The sequence below is a fragment of the Mastigoproctus giganteus genome, chromosome 13 (assembly GCF_048544385.1).
Source record: "Mastigoproctus giganteus isolate SK-2022 chromosome 13, ASM4854438v1, whole genome shotgun sequence".
NCBI lineage: Eukaryota > Metazoa > Arthropoda > Arachnida > Uropygi > Thelyphonidae > Mastigoproctus > Mastigoproctus giganteus.
The window spans coordinates 5,132,643-5,158,440 of NC_143587.1; the positions used below are offsets into that span (position 1 = coordinate 5,132,643).

Here is a 25,798-nt window from a genome sequence, read left to right on the forward strand (position 1 = left end):
ATGTAGGGTCTTTGGCACCATACCTGTGGTTGACACGATGATCGGGATGGTCGTTACTTGTTGCATATGCCACATCTCTCTGATCTAATGTCTTAGGTTTGCGTACTTCCTGATTTTTTCCCCATGCGTTTTCTGCAGGTTTCCAGTGTTTGGTACCGCTATTTAAATCAGGTGGGTACTTTTCTTTCTTATCCACAAGGGTTATGTCCGGTCTGTTGTGCGGGATTGTCCTATCCGTTATTATGGTGTGGTCCCAGCACAGCTTGTCGGTTGGGGTCTCTAGTACTGACTGCGGTTCGTACTTGTAGTACGGTACACTTTCTTCGACCAACTGGTATTTCCTTGCTGACTTCTGATGAATTATCCTGGCTACCTGGTCGTGTCTATGAGTGTTTTCAGTCTGGGTGATCGCCTTGCATCCCACAGTCATGTGTTGCATCGATTCTGAGGTCAGTTGGCATCGTCGACATGTGTCATTGAACACTCCAGGCCCCTTGGCGATGTATTTTCTATAGTTCCTGGTGTTGATTACCTGGTCTTGGATGGCGTGCATGAATCCTTCAGTCTTGGGGAAGAGCGTCCTGCTCGTCAGCAATGCATTGGTAGCAATTTTATATATGTGTCCTGGTGAAGTGCTGCTGTGTTTCTGGAAGTAATCCTTGAGGTTAACTCTCGCTGTTTTCTGTTGCTCTATCAGGTCTATTAGGCTTCTTCCCGGACAATTGCCAGTCTCTCCACGGCAGATTTCGGTTGGTGTTGGCGGCTCTTGTTCATCATTGTCCTTGTCTTTCTCATGATATCCTACAGCTCGGTGTTAGTCCAATCTATAACCCCGAAGGAGTATGTTAGCACTGGGACTGCATAGGTGTTTATGGCTTTAACTGTGTTTCCGCCATTCAGCTTTGCTTTCAGCAGGCTTCTGAGTCTCTGATGATATTTTTGGGTCAGGCAGGTCTTAATTTCCTTGTGCTGTAACTGTTGAGCCTGCATCATCCCTAAGTATTTGTAGGCCTCTCCCTCTGCCATGGCTTCGATCTCTTTACCACACTGGAGCTGGTAGTTTCGGTTGACTAATTTTCCCTGACGCAGTCCGTGGGTCTTGCACTTGTCTACACCAAATTCCATCCTAATATCATTGTAGAATATTTTGGTGATCTGGAGTAGTTGCTCAAGGTGTTTCTCAGTTCCCGCGTAGAGCTTGATGTCATCCATGTACATCAGGTGGGTGACAGTATACAGGTTTTTCTTTCCTTCCTTGAGGTTATATCCATACTTTCTGCCGTTGAGCATGGTAGATAGCGGGTTAAGCCCTAGACAGAACCATAATGGGCTCAGGGCATCTTCCTGAAAGATTTCTCTCCTGATGGGAATTGACCTGGTTTTGACGTTTCTGACCTTAATGGTGGTATTCCATTTTGCCATTGTTTCGCCTAGAAAGTTTGTCATTATCGGATTCACTTTGCAGATGTTCAGTGCCACTATTAGCCAGCTATGAAGCACGGAGTCGAAGGCCTTGCCGTAATCGAAGTAGGCTGTGTACGTGTTGCGGCGCTTCTTGTAGGCTTGCTCCCTAACAGCTGCATCTATGGTTAATTGCTCCTTGCATCCTTTACTCAGCCGCTTGCATCCTTTCTGCTGTTCGTCCATTATGTTCTGGCTCTCCAAGTGGTCTGATATCTTCGTGGTTATGCAGATGGTCAGGATCTTGTACATTGTTGGGAGGCAGGTGTTTGGCCTATATTTCGCTGGGTTTCTTGTATCTTCGTCTTTAAGCTTCAGATATATGATTCTTTAAGTTAGAAACTTCGGAGCTGTTTTGGTTCCTTATCCGTCGGGTGAACTGCTCTGCCAGGTGCTTTTGTGTGCAAGTGAGCTTCTTGTACCAGCAGTTTTGGACGTTATCTATTCCTGAAGTTCGCCAGTTGTGAGAGTTCTTGATCTTCTGTTTTACTTCTTCTTCTTGAATCTCTCGTTCTCTCATTTCTTGTACCTCCTTGGTTTTCTTTCGTTCTGGTTCTATCTACGTTGCTCGGCTATTATGGCTTACTTCCCTGCTCCATATGTTTCCTCAGAATTCCTTAATCGTCTTCTTCTCGGGTGGTCCGTTCCCTTCTTTCCCGTCTTCTCGAGATTCCTGTAAAAGCATCTTTGATTCTCATCGAAGATTCGGTTGTTTATTTTCCCCTCTGGGAGCTCTCTTTGTATTAACGTAGTCTCATGCTGTGTGCAAGGAGGTTCTGCTTCAATGTGTCCAAGTACTCCCCTATTCTCTCATTCTTTGTCTCATGTTTGCTGTGTATGGTGTCTCTCCTGAGGATGCTCTTCACTTTTCCAATGAATTTCTTACTTCTATAACCACATTGGTACTGGGTCAATTGGCCTATGTTGACTCTTAATTCTTCTATCTTCTGTTGAAATCTTCTTTCCCAAGCTGGTGGTCCGCTCTGTTTTCGGTTCTTCTGCTGCTGGTCTCTCGCTTCTCTTCCATTAATCCTCGTGGCTGCTACCGCAGCACAATACACGGCTGTGTGGATGGGTTCCAATGTTGCACTATTGCTGTCGAGGTAATGCGGTATTATGTGCCAGTTCAGGTGGTCTGTGACTTTCACAAGATTCTATTCGGCCGCTGCTTCGGTATCACATGAGTCTTTCTGAGGTCCATTCCTTCGAATTCTGTTAGGGCCTTATTCCACTCGTCCTCTATTCTGGATATCATGATCTCGTCTGTTTCCACTTCAGCTGCTGTGGGTTGTATTTTTTCTTGCTCTTTCTCCTCTGAATCGGTGGCATGTTCTTCTTCCTCTGATTCCCAATTCTTTATCCTTTGCAGTTGATCGCTCACATCCTGCTTGATTTTTTTCAAGATTGCAGGAGCTATCAGGTTCTTCGTGACGATGGTCCTTCTGTGGTCAGCTATACGCTGTTTGGTGACCTGAATATCCGGGAATCGTTCCAGCCACTTGATATGCAGTCTCACCCTGTTGGTTGTCATATCGGTCTCCAGCTTCGTTCTTTCATAGTATGCTTGCATGATGTATGTATTCATTTCGATGCTCCACTTCATGTATTGGCGTTTGCTTCCTTCCTGGGTGGTCACTAGCGCAGTTGGGCAGGAACCACTTCCAGTTGGTAGGACTGGATGGTCTTTTCCTTCTCTTGTGGTAGGTAGCCATACGGGGGACACCGCCACTCGCTCCAAAGTCTTCCTCACAAGACTGTCTCCTACTTTTCGAACGGACCCCTCTGCCTAAGGCCTGAACGCAAGCGACTTTATCCTGCGCCACACTCGATGCCGTATGATTAATTTTACTCTGCGATATCATCCATCTATGGAGGTGGACCTGTTTAGCTTCGGCTTATGTCCAGTGGTAGTTCTCGCGAGTGACGCCAGATGGCGCCACGATCTAACTCAGCTGCCACTCAGACCTTAGTGTAGGTAGGTCCCTTAGAGCAGCTTTCACGATGTTTTATTTTATTAATTGTTTTTATTATTATTTTTTTATTACTATTAATTTATTTATTATTATTATTATTATTATTATTATTATTATTATTATTGCTCTCTTATATTTTTAATCCCTGATTGGGGGTTCCACCTCGTCACGGGTATTGCTACGAAGTACACAAGGTGGTTGTTGTTATGTCTCGTGTTACTGTTGGTCGAGGAACTCTCTGACTATCCTACAGGTGTTCATGATTGCTACTTTCTGGAGTTCCTCATAGGTGTTCGCTGAGAGACCTATTGCTGCTAGGATGTTATGTAGGGTCTTTGGCACCATTCCTGTGGTTGACACGATGATCGGAATGGTCGTTACTTGTTTCATATGCCACATCTCTGTCTGATCTCCTGTCTTAGGTTCGCGTACTTCCTGATTTTTTCCCCGTGCGTTTTCTGCAGGTTTCCAGTGTTAGGTATCGCTATGTCAGTCAGATAGGTAGTCTTTTCTTTCTTGTCCACAAGGGTTATGTCAGGTCTGTTGTGCGGGATTGTCCTATCCATTATTATGGCGCGGTCCCAGTACAGCTTGTGGGTTGTGGTCTTTAGTACTGACTGGGGTTCGTATTTGTAGTACGATACACTTTATTTGACCAATTGGTATTTCCTTTCTCTTCTGATGAATTATCCTGGCTACCTGGTCGTGTCTATGAGTGTATTCAGTCTGGGTGATCTCCTTGCACCCTGCAGTGAAGTGTTGGCTCGTTCGGAGGTCAGGTGGCATCGTCGACATGTGTCATCGAACATCATTATTATTATTATTATTCCTTTATTCTACGAAAGGAAACCACCCCGGAACGGAAAATTGCCAGGAGAGTGCTAATTACATGTCATGGTACGAGATACTTGGACAGTGGGTTACATATACTGAACACGTAGTTTTGTGCCGAAATATTATATATACATTTTATATTTAATACAGTATTTACATATAAATGATTCTGTACATACATTAAAGAAATCATATATTTAAAATTCAGTAATTCCATATATTGTATAACATATATTTTCACAACTGTTAGGAAAGGTATATTTTACCAGTCAACAGCTTGCCAAATTATTATTGTTCTTAAAGAAGCGAGTTTCAATTTTACACACAATTCTTTGGTATGTTGTCACTTTGCAGCCGATCCATATTTCGGTAAGTAAATAAGAATCCTGGAATATCGCTTTCCGGTGTGTTGCACCCTCATAGAGTTTTTCGGAATCTATGTGTAGAGAGTTAAATATTTTTGCTGCATTTGATGGGAAGAATCTTTGCAGGCTACAAAGATTGTTCAGGATTGGACGCAGTGGATGAGTTACTCCTACGCAACGTCTAATAGTGGAACGTGATTTAACTAGAATATCATCCAGGGCTGGCGCATCCATTTCTTAAATGCCAAAGAAAGTGATTTGAGCAGTGGGGAGCAAGTTTAATGTTTTTGCAAATTGCGTTTATTCTGCGGCCGATTGCCTTGTGTGCCAATAGAAAAATAGTGTTTCTGAGAGAAGTCGTCCTCACACCGGGTGGCAATGACTACACACACATTAATTAAATGCTACAGTTGAGAATTGATGTAGATTAATCTAGTGCAGTGGTACCAAATCCTTTCCGGAAGCGTGGCAGTAATATGTTCAGAAATTTAATATTGAGAAAACTTCTAAGTTCCCAACAAACCAGGGACTGCCCCTCACAGTCATATTTGTCTCTTCTTCTGATTGAAAAAATTTAGCTTCCTAAGGAATCTTTTTTTTTCATCCAGAAGAAGAAACAAATCAAATATACACTGGTGTTCAAAGAAAGTGCATCACCTAGGAATTTTACATTTCTAACTCTTTTTCGCGATGGTATGTTACATTAATGACTAGCATCACAAATAGAAATGTAAACAAAAGATATTTATTAATAGTTAAGGCAAAGTTAAGTAATATTTGACAGGTGCTCTCAAAATATTCCAAAATGAGCATTTGCAACCTTTATACAACAGTTTTTGTAAACACGACAATTATGGCTGAAATGTTATCAGAAGCCCACAATTTTCTACAGTTTATCATTTTAAAATAGAAAACAAAATGAAAATTTCACCAGGTGCAAATTAATATTTAGTTGAACTGCCTCTGTCCCTAATGACAGCTGGACAGATATTTCGAACGAACGGAGGGGTGAAGTGGAAGTTTTTTTTTTGGCTGATGCTGAACGAACGGAGGGGTGAAGTGGAAGTTTTTTTTTTTTTGGCTGATGCTGCATAAGCTTGCTTTCTTGCTTCATATGCCTCTACTAATGCTAAAATACTAATACTAATGCTAAAAATAAGTGAAGGGAATAAAGGGGTGCTCTAACCAAGAAAGGCTTAAGTTCTGCAACCTCCAGCGCCTGGAAAGTAGGCACCTGCGAGGTGATCTGATTGAGTGTATAAGGCCTTGAATGGCTTGAGCAAGCTGGATGCGATGGGAGTCTTTCTCTTGCTCAGATTAAGAATCTGAAGGGGCACAGATTTAAATTGAGGAAAGACAGTTGCAGAATAGAAGTGCGGAAATTTGCCTTTAGCCAGCCGGTAGTTGATTGAAGGAACAGACTTTCATATTCTGTAGTGGAAGTTGATAGCCTAAATAAAAAATTAAGGCTGTGCTAGACAGGCATTTGGAACGAATGGAGGGGTGAAATGGGAGGTTTTTTTATTTTTATTTTTGTCTGATGCTGCATAAGTTAGCTTGCTTTCTTGCATCTTGTGCCTCTACGAATGCTATTGTCAATTGGAAGCACTTTCTTAGATTTTATGTCTTTCATAACTAACAATATTACTCCTCTTCCCTTTCTATCCTTTCGTTTCTGTCTATCGTTTCTGTACACATTGTACTCCCCAAATTCCTATTCTGTCTCTGATACCCAACAATATTCGTCTTGGTGAACTAAGGTCGGCGCTGTTGGACGAATTGGATTTGGTGTCAGAGAATGTTATAGAACCCTTATATCTGTCTTGGTTCACCTCCTGTCAATCTGTTGGAGGGGATCATACACATACCGTACTCATGTCACGTGGCCCTATTTTACAGAATCTTGTATTGATATTAGTAGTTTAACCTTTTTTTTTTTTTTGGTAATTTTTATACAACCCCTAAAATGTCCTTTATGCGTGTTCGATGTTTCTCGCTGTCTCCTCTTTTAATGTATTTAGCATTAGCATTAGTAAAGGCATATGATGCAAGAAAGCAAGCTTATTCAGCATCAGCCAAAAAGAAAAAAAAAAAAAAAAAAAAAAAACACTACTCCCATTTCACCCCTCCGTTCGTTCGAAATATCTGTCCAGCTGAGCCTTAAATTTGTTTAGGCTATTAACTTCAACAACAAGTGATGGAAGTCTATTCCACAAACCAACTGCCCGCTAGCTAAAGGCAAATTTCCGCACATCTATCCGACATCTGTCTTTCCTCAATTTGAATTTATGCCCTCTCAGGCGATTATTCTGAGCAAGAGGAAGAATCCCATCGGCATTGAGCATGCTCAAGCCATTCAAAGCCTTATACACCTCTATCAGATCACCTCGCCGATGCCTAGTCTCCAGACTCTGTAATTTGCAAAACTTAAGCCTTTCTTCGTAAGAGCAACCCTTTGTTCCATTCACTAATCTTGTTGCCCTTCTCTGTACTCGTTCCAGCAGCTCTACATCCTTCTTGAAATGAGGCCTCCAGACCTGTATACAGTACTCAAGGTGTGGCCTGACCGATGCCTTATACAAGGGAATAATCCCATCCCTTGTATAAGGCATGGTATACCACCTTGCCTTATACAAGTTATTTTATGGTATACCACCATTCCAAACTTCTTCCCGCTTAATCGCCAGCTGTTCGAGTTAAATGAAATATTTTTACGTGTTCTTTTGCAGTGTAGTTAAATTACAATTATTATTCTCATTTTTTTTAAATAAATTTTTTGTTTATTGCAGCGCTCTTTGTTTTCTCATTATAGGTGGTGCTTGTGTGTAGCATGAGTACGGTAAACTGATAAACGAAAAAAGAAAATGTCTGATGCAAGTAAAAAAGTGGATCTTGGATTATTAGAAGAAGATGATGAATTTGAGGAGTTTCCTGCTGAAGGTTTGTGGAATATATTTAGGTTTCAGCATTAGTGTATGTGTCCCCTATAGCTATTATTAGATATCAACAAACGTCTTATTAACTGGAATATCCAAGTAATTGTTCTTGCTGTCAGTCTTTTACTGCATGTTATTTTGTGTACCTACCATTCTTTTCACATGAAGACGTTCAATTTTTCTTAAGTGAAAAGAATGATAACTACGTAAGCACCTAACAATCCTGCCAACCTTTGTATCATCTGTAAACTTCGACAACAAGTACAGGTCACCGTTGAACAAAAGCCGAGAATTAGGGTTGAATTTGAAAGTGTCTGCAATTCTGCCCAGACACGAAAGAAGGGAGTATATGATGAGAGCCTTGTCGATCAATTCGGCCCTGGAAAGACTGTGCAAGGCTCAAGGGGTAGAATTTTTTTCAGCCTGGACTGTACTTGTTAACAGGAGAGACTGCTTCTACAGGGATGGGATACACTTAAATAGAAAGGGTGCAAGTATATTTGCTGATGCTATCGAGGCAGTGTTAGGTGGGGCGGAAAACTGATAGCTTGGGGGGATACAAGGACTAAGTTTAACAGTAGCCATAGGCAGAGGTGAAGGTGATTCTTGCACAACTTCTATTAGAATAAGTAGCGACCTGGAGCGTGGGGTGTTGGGGGTTTCAGGGACGGATGGCAGTCATCCTGAAATAGGTGGGTATATGGCATGTGTTAGGGTAACTAGGAATAGTAGTAGGAGCATGTATGCTTGCATGTATACCAATGCTAGAAGTATAGTAAATAAATTTGATGAATTTGAAGTGTTGGTCAAGACATCAAAGGCAGATATTGTTGTGATAGCAGAGACGTGGTGTCACACAGATATAAGGAATGCTGAACTGGAATTTGGGGAGTACAATGTGTACAGAAAGGATAGAAATGGAGGAGGTGTTATGCTGTTAATTAAGAAAAACATAAAATCAAAAGAAGTGCATCCAGTTGATATAGATGAACAGTGCACTGTTGAGTCAGTTTGGTGTGACGTAAGCACTACGAAAACAAAAATAAGACGAGTGTCTTATAGGCCTAATGACTCGAAAGAGTACAATGAACAATTGTACAGAGAAATAGTGGGCTAGTAAATCGGAATGTCTTATAATGGGGGATTTTAACTTCCCAGATATTGACTGGAACTTGTGGATTGGTCACTCACACACTAGTCAGACTTTTGTGGATTTATTGGATGATTGTTTCCTGCAACAGCATGTTCGAGAGGCAACCACAGAAAGTAATACTCTTTATCTGGTTATCAGCAGTGATCATTCGTGTATTAAGAATTTGCAGATAAAGAAACCACTAGGTGGCAGTGGTCACAGTGTACTGATGTGGGATTTACTTAAAGATTTAATTACCATCAGGGGTAAAGGAAAGGGTTTTGCTTCCGTAAAGGTGAGTACAGTGGTCTCCGACAGTTTTTAAATTCCGTACAGTTGGATAAACTGATGATGTTCCCAACAGTAAATTCTGAGTGGGAAGCATTCAAGGAATTAATCATGGATGCTACTAAAAGTTTCATACCTATTAAGAAATATTGTTCAAGGTATATGCCTAAATGGTTATCTAATGAACTAATGAGACTTGTAACAGAGAAGAAAAATGCAAGGGATGCATATAAATTATCAAGAGACTCAGAAGCGTATGGCAGATATAAGCTATTCTGTAATCAAGTCACAAAGGAGGTTAGGCAGGCGAAGGCAGATTACGAGAAATCCTTGGCAAAAGATGCTAAGAAAAACAGAAAGGATTTCTTTACCTATATAAACTCTAAAAGGAAGGGGATGAATCTGATTGGTCCACTTGACATCAATGGTTCGATTGTTGGTGATCCTGCTCAGATAGCAAACAAACTGAATGAGTATTTTGCATTTACATTCACACATGAGGAATTATTAAGGTTTGAAAATGGCAGAAGGTTATCAAATTGTAGCAGGATACTTAATGATTTTATAATAACTGAAAGCAATGTGGAGGAGAAATTGTCAAAGTTAAACCTAAGAAAAGCACCTGGGGTGGAGGGAATCTATCCAGTTATATTAAAGGAGGCTGCCAAGCAACTAAGCAAACCCTTAGCTATAATTATGAGAGCATCCTTGGACTCAGGGGAGGTTCCCACGGACTGGAAATTTGCAAATGTATCCCCAATTCACAAAGGGGGATCGAAGGGTGACACGGGTAATTACAGACCAGTTAGTTTAACTTCTGTTCCGGGTAAAATAATGGAGTCACTGGTTAAAGATGCATTGCAGGATCATCTAGACAAGACTGCAGCAATAATTCAGACACAGCATGGGTTTGTTAAGGGAAAGTCTTGTCTGACAAATTTGATAGGATATTATGATGTGGTTACAAAGGAACTGGATGCAAAAAATAATTTTGATATCATATATTTGGATTTCAGGAAAGCTTTTGACACTGTTGCGCATGGAAGACTACTGTACAAATTGGAGCAGAATGGTATTAAGGGAAAGTTGCTACAATGGAAAAAAGGATGGTTAAGTGGGAGAAGACAGAGGGTGGTAATCAATGGGTGCTGCTCTTCGTGGACTAATGTTATTAGTGGACCAAACTTTCACAGGGTTCGGTGTTAGGTCCACTGTTATTTTGTATATTTATCAATGATACTGATGAAGATATATCAGGCTTAATGTCGAAGTTTGCAGTTGATACAAAGGGTTGGCAGGATTGTTAATAGTAGTAGTAGTGGCATGTGATGGAAGAAAGCAAATGTATGAGCTTATGCAGCATCAGCCAAAAAAAAAAAAAAAAAAAATCACACCATTCCCTCCAAATGCCTGTACAGTTCCTCATTAAATTTATTCAACCTATCAATTCCAGCAATTAACCACCCGCTGGCTAAAGGCAAATTTCCGCACATCTAATCTACATCTCTCTTTTCTTAATTTGAATTTATGCCCCCTTAGGTTCGTAATCTGAACAAGTGGAAGGGTCCCATCAGAATTCAGCATGCTGAACCCATTCAAGGCCTTATAGTAGTAGTAGTAGTAGTAGTGGCACATGATGCAAGAAAGCAAGTGTAGGAGCTTATGCAGCATCAACCAAAAAAAAAAAAAAAATCACACCATTCCCTCCAAATGCCTGTCCAGTTCCTTCTTAAATTTATTTAACCTATCAACTTCTACAACGACAGATGGAAGTTTGTTCCAGCAATTAACCACCCGCTGGCTAAAGGCAAATTTCCGCACATCTATTCTACATCTGTCCTTTCTTAATTTGAACTTATGTCCCCGTAGGTTGGTAATCTGAACAAGTGGAAGGATGCCATCAGAATTCAGCATGCTCAACCCATTCAAGGCCTTATAGACCTCAATCAGATCACCGCGCAGGTGCCTAGTCTCCAGCCACTGCAATTTGCAGAACTTAAGCCTCTCTTGGTAAGAGAATCCCTTCATTCCCCTCACCAATCGTGTTGCTCTTCTCTGTACACGCTCAAGCAAATCTACATCCTTCCTAAAATGAGGCCTCCAGACCTGTACGCAGTACTCAAGGCATGGCCTGACCATTGCCTTATACAGAGGGACAATCACCTCCTTTTCCCTGCTAGCAAAATTCCTATATATCATTGACAAAACCCCATGACCCGCCATAGCAGCCTGTCTGAACTGCTCAGAAAACTTCATATCTGACTGCACAATTACTCCCAGGTCTTTTTCATTTTCTACCACCTTAAGTGTAGTACCACACAGTTGGTACGTTTCTCTGGGGTTACTTCTACCCATATGCAGTACTTTGCATTTATCAAGGTTGAACTTCAGTTGCTACTTCTTAGCCCATCTGCCCAAATTATCTAGATGCTGTTGCAGTAGCACACTGCCATCACTGTCATTAACAACCCTGCCAACCTTTGTGTCATCTGCAAACTTCGACATTAAGCCTGATATACCTTCATCAATATCATTGATAAATACACAAAACAACAGTGGACCCAACACTGAACCCTGTGGGTCTCCACTAATAACATTAGTCCACGAAGAGCAGCACCCATTGATTATCACCCTCTGTCTTCTCCCACTTAACCATCCTTTTATCCATTGTAGCAACTTACCCTTAATACCATTCTGCTCCAATTTGTACAGTAGTCTTCCATGCGCAACAGTGTCAAAAGCTTTCCTGAAATCCAAGTATATGATATCAAAATTATTTTTTGCATCCAGTTCCTTTGTGACCACATCATAATAACCAATCAAATTTGTCAGACAAGACTTTCCCTTAACAAACCCATGCTGTGTTTGAATTATTGCTGCAGTTTTGTCTAGATGATCCTGCAATGCATCTTTAACCAGTGACTCCATTATTTTACCCGGAACAGAAGTTAAACTAACTGGTCTGTAATTACTCGTGTCACCCTTCGATCCACCTTTGTGAATTGGGGACACATTTGCACATCTCCAGTCCGTGGGAACCTCCCCTGAGTCCAAGGATGCTCTCATAATTATGGCTAAGGGTTTGCTTAGTTGCTTTGCCGCCTCCTTTAAAATAACTGGATAGATCCCATCCACCCCAGGTGCCTTTCTTATGTTTAACTTCAACAATTTCTCCTCCACTTTGCTCTCAGTTATTACAACATCATTAAGCACACTGCTACAATTTGATAACCTTCCATTTTCAAACTGTAATAATTCCTCACGTGTGAATGTAGATGCAAAATACTCATTCAGTTTGTTTGCTATCTGAGCAGGATCATCAACAGTCGAACCATCGATGTCAAGTGGACCAATCATATTCATCCCCTTCCTTTTAGAGTTTATATAAGTAAAGAAATCCTTGCTGTTTTTCTTAGCATCTTTTGCCAAAGATTTCTCGTAATCCGCCTTCGCCTGCCGAACCTCCTTTGTGACCTGATTACAGACTAGCTTATATCTGCCACAGGCTTCTGCGTCACCTGATAATTTATATGCATCCCATGCATTTTTCTTCTCTGTCACGAGTCTCATTAGTTCATTTGATAACCATTTAGGCCTAAACCTTGAATGATATTTCTTAATCGGTATATAAAGTCTAGTAGCTTCCACGATTAATTCCTTGAATGCTTCCCACTTAGAATTTACTGTTTGTAACATGGAAGAGGACATGGAAGAGTCCAAATGGATTAACAACTAATGAAATCGGCTTCATCCTCACTAACAGAAGATATATTGTGAATGATGTTACCGTCCTGAATAAGGTAAATGTTGGAAGTGATCACAGAATGGTAAGATGTACACTTGATATAGATGTAGGAAAGAAAAGGAAAAAACTGACTCGAGTAAATAATACAAAGGTCTTTGAGATAACAGAGGAGGAGAAAAAGCAGTATGTACTGGAACTTAAGAACAAGTTTGAGCTTCTGCAGACTGCTCAGGACCAAGATATCGACGAGGAATGTTACAACTTTCTGAAAGTGATAAAGCCCAAGAAACCTATAGGGAAACAGAAATCCAAAGAAGAAAAAATTAGTCAAGAAACACTTGTCATGATGAACCAAAGACGACAAATGAAGAGCAAGAAAAACACTGACAGGGAGAAAATTGAGTATACAGTAATACCCCGAAGTTACGCGATAGGTGGGTCCGACGAAAATCGCGTAAGTCGGGGTACAACTTTGCATATAAATACGTATAAATTTTGCTTAATTGCGACCAGGGATTAACAAAAACACTAGTTTAGAAGAAAAATATTAATAAAATTGCAGTTCTTTATACAGTTTAATACAAAATATGTATTAAAAAAACAAATGACTTACGTTAAAAAGTTATTTCGATGTCGATGGCTTCATAAAATCTAACAAATTCGTCTGACGCGCCTTCTTTTTTTCACGCAGAATTTCTTCGTAGCAAGCTAATAATTTTTTTATTCCTTGCTTTGTAGCTATAACGCGTTCTTCGTTGGAGTCTGTTTTCTAAAATTTTTAAGCCCTTTACAATTGAGCCCTTTTCAATTTTCAACCTGTCAAGTTTGCAATTGTCATGTGCTTTTCGCCGTTGCTTCATTTAGGTCTGTAGCACGTGCAATATCACATGGTCTTTCATTTCGCTCAAAGCGTTTCACAATTTCATATTTTTTCTCTATCGACAGAGGCGGACTGGCCATAAGCCTTACCGGGGCCAGTGTAACCCCGGTGGGCCAGTGTGATTTTGGCCATAAACCATAGTATGAGGCCACTATAAATTTTCCCGGGTAAGAAGTTTTGACCCAGTCCGCCTCTGTTTATCGATAATTGCTTTTCTTTTTCTCTCTGAATCTGCAGTGTCTTCACCAGGACGCTTCCTTTTCACACCTTTTAATTAAGTATTTTATTCATTTTTAGGGAATAAAGCGCAATTACAAAACGAGGAGGCACGCTTGATACACATAAACAAAGCTGCCCGCATGTAGCAACTGAATAAACAACACCATAAAGGCAGAGATACACTATTAACACCACACATTTCTAGGGGTTACTCCCATAAAACAATAAAAATCCAGTTGCGTTTCTGCTAGTGAAATCTGTTATAAACTGGTAGTAAACTCGATCTAATTGCATTTGCGATTATACCGATAGCTGGAATTGTGTTGGTTTTTACGTTATTATGGTGAAATGTGTTTTTCCCTTCACTGATATAAAAAACATAAAAGCAGCAAAGTTGAATTTTGTTCAACTTTCGCTCTCATTCTACGCCGTTGCACCGTATATCGATAACATATGAAAAACAACCTTGAAGATAGTGGGCGGCAGCGTTGCCAAACGAAAAAATCAAGAACCGCGTAACTCCGAGTTCGCGTAAGTCGGGGTATTACTGTACTGAGTTATGCAAAGCCATTAGAAAGAGACTCAGAGGACATAAGAAGATTTAACACAAGAAAAGTAGAACAAGCATTAAGGGAAAACAAAGGATTTAAATCAGCAGCCATGAGCAGTAATACAGAAAGACAAATGATACTGAAACTGAAGAATAGCGATGGTGTACTTATAAACAGCAGAGAAGGCATAATTCAAATAGCAGAAGACTACTATAGAGAATTATACAAGGAGCGAGGGAATGATACCACCTGTGGGGAAGATGGATTGCAAAGTAGCAACACATACGACATACCCGATATTCTTCCCGATGAGGTAGAACATGCATTGAAGAAAATGAAGAATCGGAAAGCCCCGGGGGAAGATGAAGTTACTGTAGAGTTGTTAAAATTGGGAGGAAGAGACATAACACAAAAACTGGCAAGGCTCTTCACAAAGTGCATTAGAAAAGGTGTGATGCCTAAGCAGTGGAATAATGCAATCATAGTTTTGCTGCATAAGAAAGGAGATAAATCAGAAATTGGAAATTATAGATCAGTTAGCTTGTTATCCCATATCTACAAGTTGTTCACAAGGGTCATTACTAACAGATTAGAAAGAATACTTGATGAGAATTAACCGAAAGAGCAAGCTGGCTTTAGGACAGGATTCTCAACTATGGATCACCTTCACGTAATATCACAGCTAATGGAGAAGGCAAATGAATATAAAACACCATTATGCCTGGCATTTGTGGATTACGAAAAGGCATTTGACTCCATACAGCATAAGGCAATGTTTCGGGCACTGGAAAGACAAGGCATAGATACTCCATATATTATGATTTTGAAGAAAATATATGAGAATGCTACATCGTTTATTAGACTAGACAAAGACAGTAGCAAATTTAAAATCGAGAAAGGAGTTCGACAAGGAGACACAGTATCTCCGAAGCTGTTTACTGCTGCCCTTGAGGAAGCTTTCAGAAGATTAGACTGGTCGCAGAAAGGAGTCAAATGTGAACGGAGAGTACCTAAACCATTTACGATTTGCAGATGACATTGTGGTCATAAGCCACGATCCCAAAGAATTAGAGGAAAATCTTAATCAGTTATGCACAGTTAGTAAGGATTTTGGACTAAAGATGAATATGGCTAAAACAAAAGTAATGATGAACAAGTATGCCACAGAAAGGGAAATAATGATTGAAGGAGCAGTAATTGAAAAGGTGGAGTCATATACTTATCTGGGACAAGTTATTAGCTGTAATAATGATAAATGGCTGGAAGTCAAGAGAAGAATAAATTTTGGATGGATAGCATTCAGGAAATATAGTCACATACTGAAGAGCAATATCCCAGTTTGTCTGAAACGTAAAATAATGAATCAATGTATACTCCCCACCATGACTTATGGAAGTGAAACTTGGGCACTCACCAAAAGAATGGAAGAGAAGCTAAGAACTACACAGCGAAGAATGGAACGAATTATATTGGGAATCAGACTGTTAGATAAGAAGAGAAACACATGGATTAGGCAGCAAACTCAAGTAAAGGACATTCTTATCAAAACTAAAGAACTAAAATGGTCTTGGGCAGGACACATAGCTAGAAGACATGATGACAGATGGACTAAGAAAATAACAGAATGGTACCCAAGAGGAGCTAGAAGAAAACCTGGAAGACAAAGGCGGAGATGGATAGATGAAATTCATGAGTTTTTGAGTAGTAAATGGATGGCCAGTGCTCAAAACAGAAGGAACTGGAAAGTTTCTGGAGAGGCCTTCATCCTGCAGTGGATTGAAAATGGCTGATGATGATGAGGTTAGATAGAAGGGGTGGTGGGGTAATGCTTCTTATCAGAAGCAGCCTGAGTGCGACGATAGCTTTCCCGGATTCAGACGTTTTGCATGCTATTATAGAATATGTATGGTGTGAGATAGTTGGAAACAAAGGTATAATGTGAGTAGGAGTAATCTACAGACCAGGTGATTGTGAAGATTTTGATAAAAGCCTCTACATGCAAATGGAATGGGCAAGTAAGCTTCAATGTCTTATGGGTGATTTCAATTTGCCTCTAATTGATTAGAGTAAATGGGAAGGAAACTCGACATGGGGAACAAAATTTCTAAATCAAGTAGATGACTGTTATTTGTATCAACATGTCAGGGAAAGCACTAGAGAAAAGAATATCCTGGACCTCATCATCACCCATGAATCAGATGACATAACAGGGCTGACAGTAGAGGAAGCAGTATCAGGAAGTGATCATGGAGTTCTACAGTGGATAATGATGAGAGAGGTAGCAGCAGTAAAAGGCAAAGGAATGGGTTTTAATTTCAGAAAAGGAAATTACGATGCCTTAAGGTTCTACAATCCCTCTAATAACTGGGTAGATATCGCACAGAGAATGAATACATTTGAACTGTGGTATGCTTTTAAAACACTAATCACAGATGCCTTGAATGCGTATTTACCATTAAAAAAAATTCTCCAAGAGGAGGGTTCCAAGTTGGATGAATAGTGAAGTTGCCACATTACTTGAGCAGAAAAAGGTAGCATGGAAAGGTTACAGAGCAATAAAGAGTACTGAAGCCTATAACAGCTACAAGATGATCTGTAATAGAGCCACAGAAAAGGTTCGACAGGAAAAAGGCAGTTTATGAGAAATCACTAGCAAACAGTGCAAAGATGAGGGATAAGGAATTCTTCACATATATAAATGCCAAGAAGAGCAGGACAAAGCAGATTGGACCTTTACGTAAGGGAAAGGGGATAGTATTAAATACACCAGCTGCCGTTCAGATGAAATCAACAGTTTTTTGCAACGATATTTACAAATGGAAAAAAAAATTGCAAATTCCCAAAAGAAGCAAACCGTTAGCCATAATTATGAGAGCTTCCTTGGACTCAGGCGAGGTACCCACAGACTGGAGATGTGCAAATGTGACCCCAATTCACAAAGGAGGATCAAAGGCTGACACAAGTAATTATAGACGTGTGAGTTTAACTTCTATTCCTGGAAAATTAATGGAGGCACTGGTTAAAGAAACACTGCAGGATCATCTAGACAAGACTTCAGTTATAGCTCGGACACAGCATGGTTTTGTTAAGGGGGAAGTCTTGCCTGACCAATTTGATTGGATACCATGATGCAGTCATAAAAGAACTGGATGCAGGGAATAACTTTGATATTATATACTTGGACCTTAGAAAGGCTTTTGATACTGTTGCACATGGAAGACTGCTGCACAAATTGGAGCAGTGTGGCATTGGAGGCAAATTGCTGCTGTGGATAAAGGGGTGGGTGAGGGGGAGAAGACAGAGAGTGGTAATCAATGGACACTGCTCATCATGGACTAATGTTATCAGTGGAGTCCCTCAGGGTTCAGTTTTGGGTCCATTATTGTTTTCTGTATTTATAAATGATATTGATGATGGTATATCAAGCTTAATGTTCAAGTTTACAGACGATACAAAGGTTGACAGGGTTGTCAAGGATACTACTGACACTAGGATCTGGAAAGGTTGAGGAGATGGGCTGAGAGGTGGCAAATGAAGTTTAACATTGACAAATGCAAAGTACTACATATGGGAAACAGCAACCCCAGAGCTACGTATCAACTCTGTTGTACTACACTGACAGTGGTAGAGAATGAAAAGGACCTGGGGGTAATTGTGCAGGCAGATATGAAATTCTCTGAGCAGTGCAGATGGGCTGCAAGAGTAGCTCATGGTGTCTTGTCAATGATACATAGGAATTTTTCTAGCAGGGATAAGGAGGTGATTATTCCCTTGTATAAGGCAATGGTTAGGCCATTCCTTGAGTACTGTATACAGGTCTGGAGGCCTCATTTCAAGAAGGATATAGAGCTGCTGGAACGAGTACAGAGAAGGGCAACAAGATTAGTGATTGGAACAAAGGGGTACTCTTACGAAGAAAGGCTCAAGTTTTGCAAATTACAGTGTCTGGAGACTAGGCACCAGCGAGGTGAACTGAGGTGTATAGCATTAGCATTAGTAGAGGCATTTGATGCAAGAAAGCAAGCTTATGCAGCATCAGCCAAAAAAAAAAAAAAAAAAAAAAACCCACTTCCACTTCACCCCTCTGTTCGTTCAAAATACCTGTCCAGCTGAGCCTTAAACTTATTTAGGCTATCAACCTCCACCACAAGGGATGGCAGTCTGTTCCACCAACCAACCACCCGCTGGCTAAAGGCAAATTTCTGCACGTCTATCCTACATCTGTCTTTCCTCAATTTGAATTTATGCCCTCTCAGGTGATTTTTCTGAGCTAGAGGAAGAATCCCATCAGCATTGAGCATGCTTAAACCATTCAAGGCTTTATACACCTCTATCAGATCACCTCGCTGGTGCCTAGTCTCCAGACACTGTAATTTGCAAAACTTAAGCCTTTCTTCGTAAGAGCACCCCTTTGTTCCATTCACTAATCTTGTTGCCCTTCTCTGTACTCGTTCCAGCAGCTCTATATCCTTCTTGAAATGAGGCCTCCAGACCTGTATACAGTACTCTAGGTGTGGCCTGACCATTGCCTTATACAATGGAATAATCACCTCCTTATCCCTGCTGGAAAAATTCCTGTATATCATTGACAATACTCCATGAGCTACTCTTGCAGCCCGTCTGCACTGCTCAGAGAATTTCATATCTGCCTGCACAATCACCCCCAAGTGCCTTTCATTCTCTACCACTGTCAGTGTAGTACCACAGAGTTGATACGTTGCTCTGGGGTTGCTTTTTCCCATGTGTAGTACTTTACATTTGTCAATGTTAAACTTCATTTGCCACCTCTCAGCCTATAAAGCCTTGAATGGTTTGAGTATGCTCAATGCTGATTGGATTCTTCCTCTTGCTCAGAATAATCACCTGAGAGGGCATAAATTCAAATTGAAGAAAGACAGATGTAGGATAGACGTGCAGAAATTTGCCTTTAGCCAGCGGGTAGTTGGTTGGTGGAACAGACTTCCATCCCTTGTCGTGGAAGTTGATAGCCTAAATAAATTTAAGGCTCAGCTGGACAGGTATTTCGAACGAACGGAGGGGTGAAGTAGAAGTGATTTTTTTTTTTTTTTTGGCTGATGCTGCATAAGCTTGCTTTCTTGCATCATATGCCTCTACTAATGCTAAAAAACCTGTTGTGATAATGGGAAATTGTGGGAGCGAAGTTAAAAAATATGTAATTAATGATATTGAAATTTCGCAAGATTATTTAATGAAAAAACTTTCGAGCCTACAGGCCAGTAAGGCTCCTGAAGTTGATGGACTATGCCCTATAATTTTAAGGGAGGTGGCAAGTGAGTGCATTGAACTATTGAGGCTACTTATGCAAACATCACTAGACTCCGGGGAGATTCCCTTGGTTTGGAAAAGTACCAGTGTATCTCCCATACGTAAGGGAGATACATGGAGGCAATGATCAAGGGTGAAATTCAGGATCATTTGGATTGGATTGAAATTCTCAAGGATACTCAGCATGGTTTTGTAAAGGGAAAATCATGTTTAACAAATCTGGTTCGCTATTTTGAAAGGGGCACTCACGAACTGGATTTAGGGAATAATTTTGGCATTGTTTATTTAGATTTCCACAAAGCTTTTGACTCAGTCCCACATGAGTGGTTGCTTTATAAGCTGGAACAGGCTGGAATCACTAGGAAAATTCTTAGATGGATAGCAGTATGGCTTCATGGCAGGAGGCAGATGGTTGTGATAAATGGCTATTCCTCAGATTGGGTTGATGTAAGAAGTTGGGTTCCCCAAGGATCAGTATTAGGACTGCGGACTACTGTTTTTTTAATTTTCGTAATCGACTTCGATGAAGGGATAGAGGGCGTGATGTCTAAATTTGCAGATGATGTTAAAATTGGTAGAGTAGTTAATGATCACTGTCAAGCTGAGAATTTGCAGAGAGACCTAGATAGACTTCAGGAATGGTCAGAAAAATGGCAGCAATGCTTTAATCCAACAAAGTGTAAGGTATTACACCTGGGAAACAGTAATCCCAAAATAACTTATTCACTTGGTGGAGTTCAACAAACCCAGTACTGGAGGAAAGGGACTTGGGTGTTACGATATGGTCAGACATGTAATTCTCTGAGCATTGTAAACAGGTTGCAAGGAAGGCCCATGGTGTCCTATCGATGATCTATCGAACTTTTGCAAGTAGAGATAGGGACGTGATAATCCCATTATATAAGGCTTTTGTTAGGCCACACTTGGAATACTGTGTTCAAGTATGGAGACCGCACCTAAAGAAAGACATCGAGCTTCTTCAAAGGGTGCAAAGACGGGTAACTCGCCTGGTGAGATCGGCAAAAGGGTGTCCTTATGAAGAAAATCTTCGAATATGTGGGTTGCAGAATTTGGAAACTAGACACCTTAGAGGAGATTTGATTGAGGTGTTTAAGGCTCTGAGAGGCATCAGTAAAATGAATGAGGACAAAATTTTCAAGATTATAAATGATGCTAGAACTAGGGTACATAAATTCAATTTGCGGGTGCGAATGTTTAGATTGGACTGCAGGAAGTTTTATTTTTGCCAGCGAGTAATCAATTACTGGAATAAGTTGCCTACATATGTATACCAATGCTAGAAGTATAGTAAATAAATTTGATCAATTTGAAATGTTGGTCAAGACATCAAAGGCGGATGTTGTTGGGATAGCAGAGATGTGGTGTCACACAGATATAAGGAATGCAGAACTGGTATTTGGGGAGTACAATATGTACAGAAAGGATAGACAAGATAGGAATGGAGGTGGTGTTGTGCTGTTAATTAAGAAACACATAAAATCAAAAGAAGTGCGTCCAGTTGATATAGATGAACAGTGCACTGTTGAGTCAGCTTGGTGTGACATAAACATGTAACAGCAAAAATAAGGAGTGTGTTATAGGCCTAATGACTCGAATGAGTAACAATGAACAATTGTACAGAGAAATAGTGGTCTAGTGAATCAATGTCTTATAATGGGGGATTTTAACTTCCCAGATATTGACTGGAATATCTGGGAAGTTTAAAATTACTGGAATAAGTTGCCTACATATGTATACCAATGCTAGAAGTATAGTAAATAAATTTGATGAATTTATTTGCACATCTCCAGTCTGTGGAGCCTCATGACTCAAATGAATACAGTGATCAACTGTACAGAGAATTAGTGGGCCAGAAAATTAGAATGTCTTATAATGGGAGATTTTAACTTGAGCATTAGTATTAGTAGAGGCATATGATGAAAGAAAGCAAGCTGATATACCATCAGCCACAAAAAAAAAAAAAAAAAAAAACCCTTCTGATTTCACCCATTCATTCACTCCAAATGCTTGTCAGTTGTCTCTTGAACTTATACAAGTTTCCACACTTCTATTCTACAACTGTTGTTCCTTAGTTTGAATTTATGTCCCCTCAGGTGAGTAATCTGAGCAATAAAATGAATTCCATCAGTATTGAGCTTGCTCAAACCATTCAAGGCCGTATACACCTCAATTAGATCGCTTTGCAGGTGCCTTGTCAGCAGATGCTGCAATTTGCAGAACTTGTCTCCCTTGGTAACAGCAACCCTTTGTTCCGCTCACCAGTCTCGTTGCCCTTCTCAGTACTTTTTCCAGCAGCTTTACACCCTTCCTAAAATGAGGCCTCCAGACCTGTATGCCGTAATCAAGGTGTGGCCTGACCATTGCCTTATACAAGGGGACAATCAGCTTCTTACATCCTGCTAGCGAAATTCCTGTATATCATAATAAGGTCCCATGAGCTACTTTGCAGTCTGCCTGCACTGCTCAGAAAACATGTCTGACTGCACAATTACCCCCAGGTCCTTTTCATCATCCACTACCCTGAGGGTAGTACCACTCAGTTGGTACGTTACTCTGTGGTTGCTGCTACACATATGCAGTACTATATATCTGTCAGTGTTAATCTTCACTTGCCACCTCTCAGTCCATCTGCTCAACTTTTGCAGATCCTGTTGCAGTAGTGTACTATCATTACTGTCATTAACAACCCTTCCAACCGTTGTATCATCTGCAGACTTCGATATTAAGCCTCATATACCTTCATCAATATCATTGATAAACACACAAAAAAATGAGCCCAGCACCGAACCCTGGGGTTCTCCACTAATTACATTTGTCCACGTAGTGCAGTGTCCATTTATTACGTTAATGCCATACCACTCCAGTTTGTACAGCAGTCTTACATGATCAACAGTATCAAAAGCTCTCCTGAAATCTAAGTATATAATATCAAAATTATTTTTTGCATCCAGTTCCTTTGTGATCAGATCATTGTTGTATTGTTATTTGGTTTTTAGGAGCATTAGCAACTAAGACCATATTGCTCAGGGGATATGCAGTGGTCATTTCCTGACCTTTCCGCATCCTCCGTATTTTGTGGTCACGGCCTCGAACCCCGGTCGAATCAAGAAGCGTGTGCTACGCATTGCTGCTCCTGCCCACCTGGCTATGGAGGCGCTCGATCACATCATAGTATCCAATCAAATTGGTCAGACAAGACTTCCCCTTAGCAAAGCCATGCTGTGTCTGAACTATTACTGCAGTCTTGCCTAGGATTCTGCATTACAAGACCAGTGACTCCATTATTTTTCCCGGAACAGAAGTTAAAATAACAATTCTAATTATTTGTCACCGTTGATCGCCCTTTTTGAATTGAAGATACATTTGCACATCTCCAGTCCATTGATACCTCCAGTGAATCTAAGGGTGCTCTCATAATTATGTGTAAGGGTTTGCTTACTTCCCTTGCTGTCTCCATCAGTATAACTGGATAGATTCCATGTGCCCCAGGTGCCTTTTTTTATGTTTAACTTCAACAATTTCTCTTCCGCTTTCTATCTGTTATTACAAAATCATTTAGCTCCCTGCTAGAGTTCGATATGCTTCTGGCCTCCACTTCCATACAGACATTTCTCGTGTGAATGTAGATACAAAATACTCATTGTTTGTCAGCTACCTCAGCAGGTTCATCAACAATTGAACCACCAATATCAAGTGGACCAATCTGATTAATCCTCTTTCTTCTAGAATTTACATTTAAGTAAAGAAGTATATGCTGTTTTTCTTTGCATCCTTTGCAAAATATTTCTCATATTCTGCCTTCGCCTGCTTAACCTTCTTTGTGACTTGATTACAGACTAGCTTATATCTACCATAGTCTTCTGTGTTAGCTGATAATTTATGTGTATCTCATGTATTTTTCTTCTCTGCCACCAGTCTCATTTATTCATCTGCCCTCCATTTAGGCCTAAACCTTGAACAGTAGTTTTTAGTTGGGACAAAAGCCTAGTGCCTTCCAAAATTACTTCCTTGAATACCTGCCATTTAGAATTGACTGTTGGTAACATCATCATTTGATCTCAATGTATAGAATTTAAAAACTGTCTTAGGCTGTTGTATTCACATTTATGAAAGCAAAAACCCTTCCCTTTACCCCTGATGGTAGTTACTTCTTTAAGTAAATCCCACATCAGCACACTGTGATGTGTTTATCTCCAGATTCTTAACACATGAAAAATCGCTGCTGATAATCAGATCAAGAGTATTACTCCCTCTAACTGCCTGTCGAACATGCTGTTGTAGAAAACAATCCTCCAATAAATCCAAAAAAAGTCTTGCTAGCATGCGAGTGACCAATCCACAAGTTCCAGTCAATATCTGGAAAGTTACAATCCTCCATTACAAGACATTCTGATTTACTGGCTCACTATTTCTCTGCTCAATTGTACATTGTACTCAGTCATTAGGCCTATAACACACTCCTACTCTTGTTTTCTATTTCCCAGTGTCACACCAAACTAACTTAACATTGCATTGGCCATCTATGTCAACTGGATACACTTCCTTAGATTTTATGCGTTTCTTAACTAAGCATAAACCGTCCTCCCTTCTACCCTGTCTATCCTTTCTGTACACACTACTCTCTAAATTCCAATTTTGCACTGCTGACACTGTGTTTCTGATATTCAAACAATATCTGCCTTTGATATCTTGATCAGCACTTCAAATTCATCAAATTTATTTACTATACTTCTAGCATTGGTGTGCATGCAAGTATACATGCACCCATTCTTACTCTTAGTTACTTTAACACAGCCATGTATTTACTTGATCCATGATGACTCTCAGCAGCTGTTGATATCCCTTGCAACATGTTGTCTAGGCTGCTGCTCATTACAATAGAAGCAGTGCAACAATCCCTATGCCTCTGCCTGTTACAACTGTTAATCTTTTGGTCTGTGAATCTCCCCCCCCCCACAGCTTGCAGTGGGGGGGAGATTCACAGACCACCTAACACCGCCTCAATAGTATCAGCAAATATGCTTTCACCCTTTCTATTTAAGTGTATCCCATCCCTGTAGAAGCAGTCTCTCCTGTTAGCAAGCACACGTCAGATTGAAAAAAATTCTACCCCATGAGCACAATCTCTTTGGGGCTAAATTGAGTGGCAAGGCTCTCATCATATACTACCTCCTGTTGAGTCTGGGCAGAATTGCAAACACTTTCAAATTTAACCCTAACTTGCTACTGTTTTTCAACATTGACCTGTACTTGTTAAGTAAATCTTCAGATATCTTACTCTTAAGGTCATTAGTTCCAACGTGTTGAACAATGTCACCTTTTGTGCCCTTAAAAGATATCTGCTCTACAGCGTCATCAACTTTTGCCCCTGGCAGACATACCCTGTTCCACCTTCCTTTTTGCATAATATATTCCCCACCTCCCAGACAATAGAGTTTTTTGAACAATTGAGGTTAATTATGAGGATTGGACTCGGAAGAGATTCCTTTGGCTTGGAGAAATGCCAACATTTTGCCAATACATAAAGACAGTTCTAAGAGTAAAGTCAGTAACTACAGATTGGTTAGTCTGACTTAACTGGTAGGGAAAATAATAGTCAGTGATTATTTTCCCTACCAGTTAAGGGAAAATAATAGAGTCAGTGATTAAGAGTGTAATCCAGGGATTGTAATCTAGAGAGAAATGGCATACTGAAGGACATGCAACATGGTTTTGTTAAAGTAAAATCATTTTTAACTAACCTGATAAGCCATTTTGACACAGTTACTCTTGAGCTGGATGTAGAGAACAATTTAGACATAGTTTTATTTGGATTTTAGCAAGGCATTTGACTTAGTTCCTCATAAGTTGGAACATCAAGATTACTGGAAAGATTCTAAGGATGAATGCAGAGTGGCTGCAGGACAGGCAGAGGGTTATGATTAATGGATATTCTTCAGATTCATGTAACATCAGAATTGGGATGCCCTGAGGATTGGGCCTCTGTTCTTTCTGATTTTCATAAATGACATCAGCAAAGGAATAGTGTTATATCAACATTTGGAGATGACGTAAAGATTGGGAGAATTGTTAATGATCAGTGCCAAGCAGTGCATCCTTTAGGATGA

At 40.3% G+C, this 25,798-nt stretch overlaps 1 protein-coding gene across 2 annotated transcripts in view; it reads left to right on the top strand.

Annotated features, from left to right (window-relative positions):
• Positions 1–7,456: 7,456 nt before the first annotated feature.
• Sem1 (Suppressor of exocyst mutations 1) overlaps positions 7,457–25,798 on the top strand; it is a 41,990-nt gene continuing 23,648 nt past the window's right edge. For both annotated transcript variants that reach the window (XM_090387557.1, XM_090387558.1), the window contains exon 1: positions 7,457–7,573. In XM_090387557.1, coding sequence (XP_090243683.1) covers positions 7,498–7,573 — 76 coding nt within the window. In that variant the 5' untranslated portion in view covers positions 7,457–7,497. The remainder of the gene's footprint in view (positions 7,574–25,798) is intronic.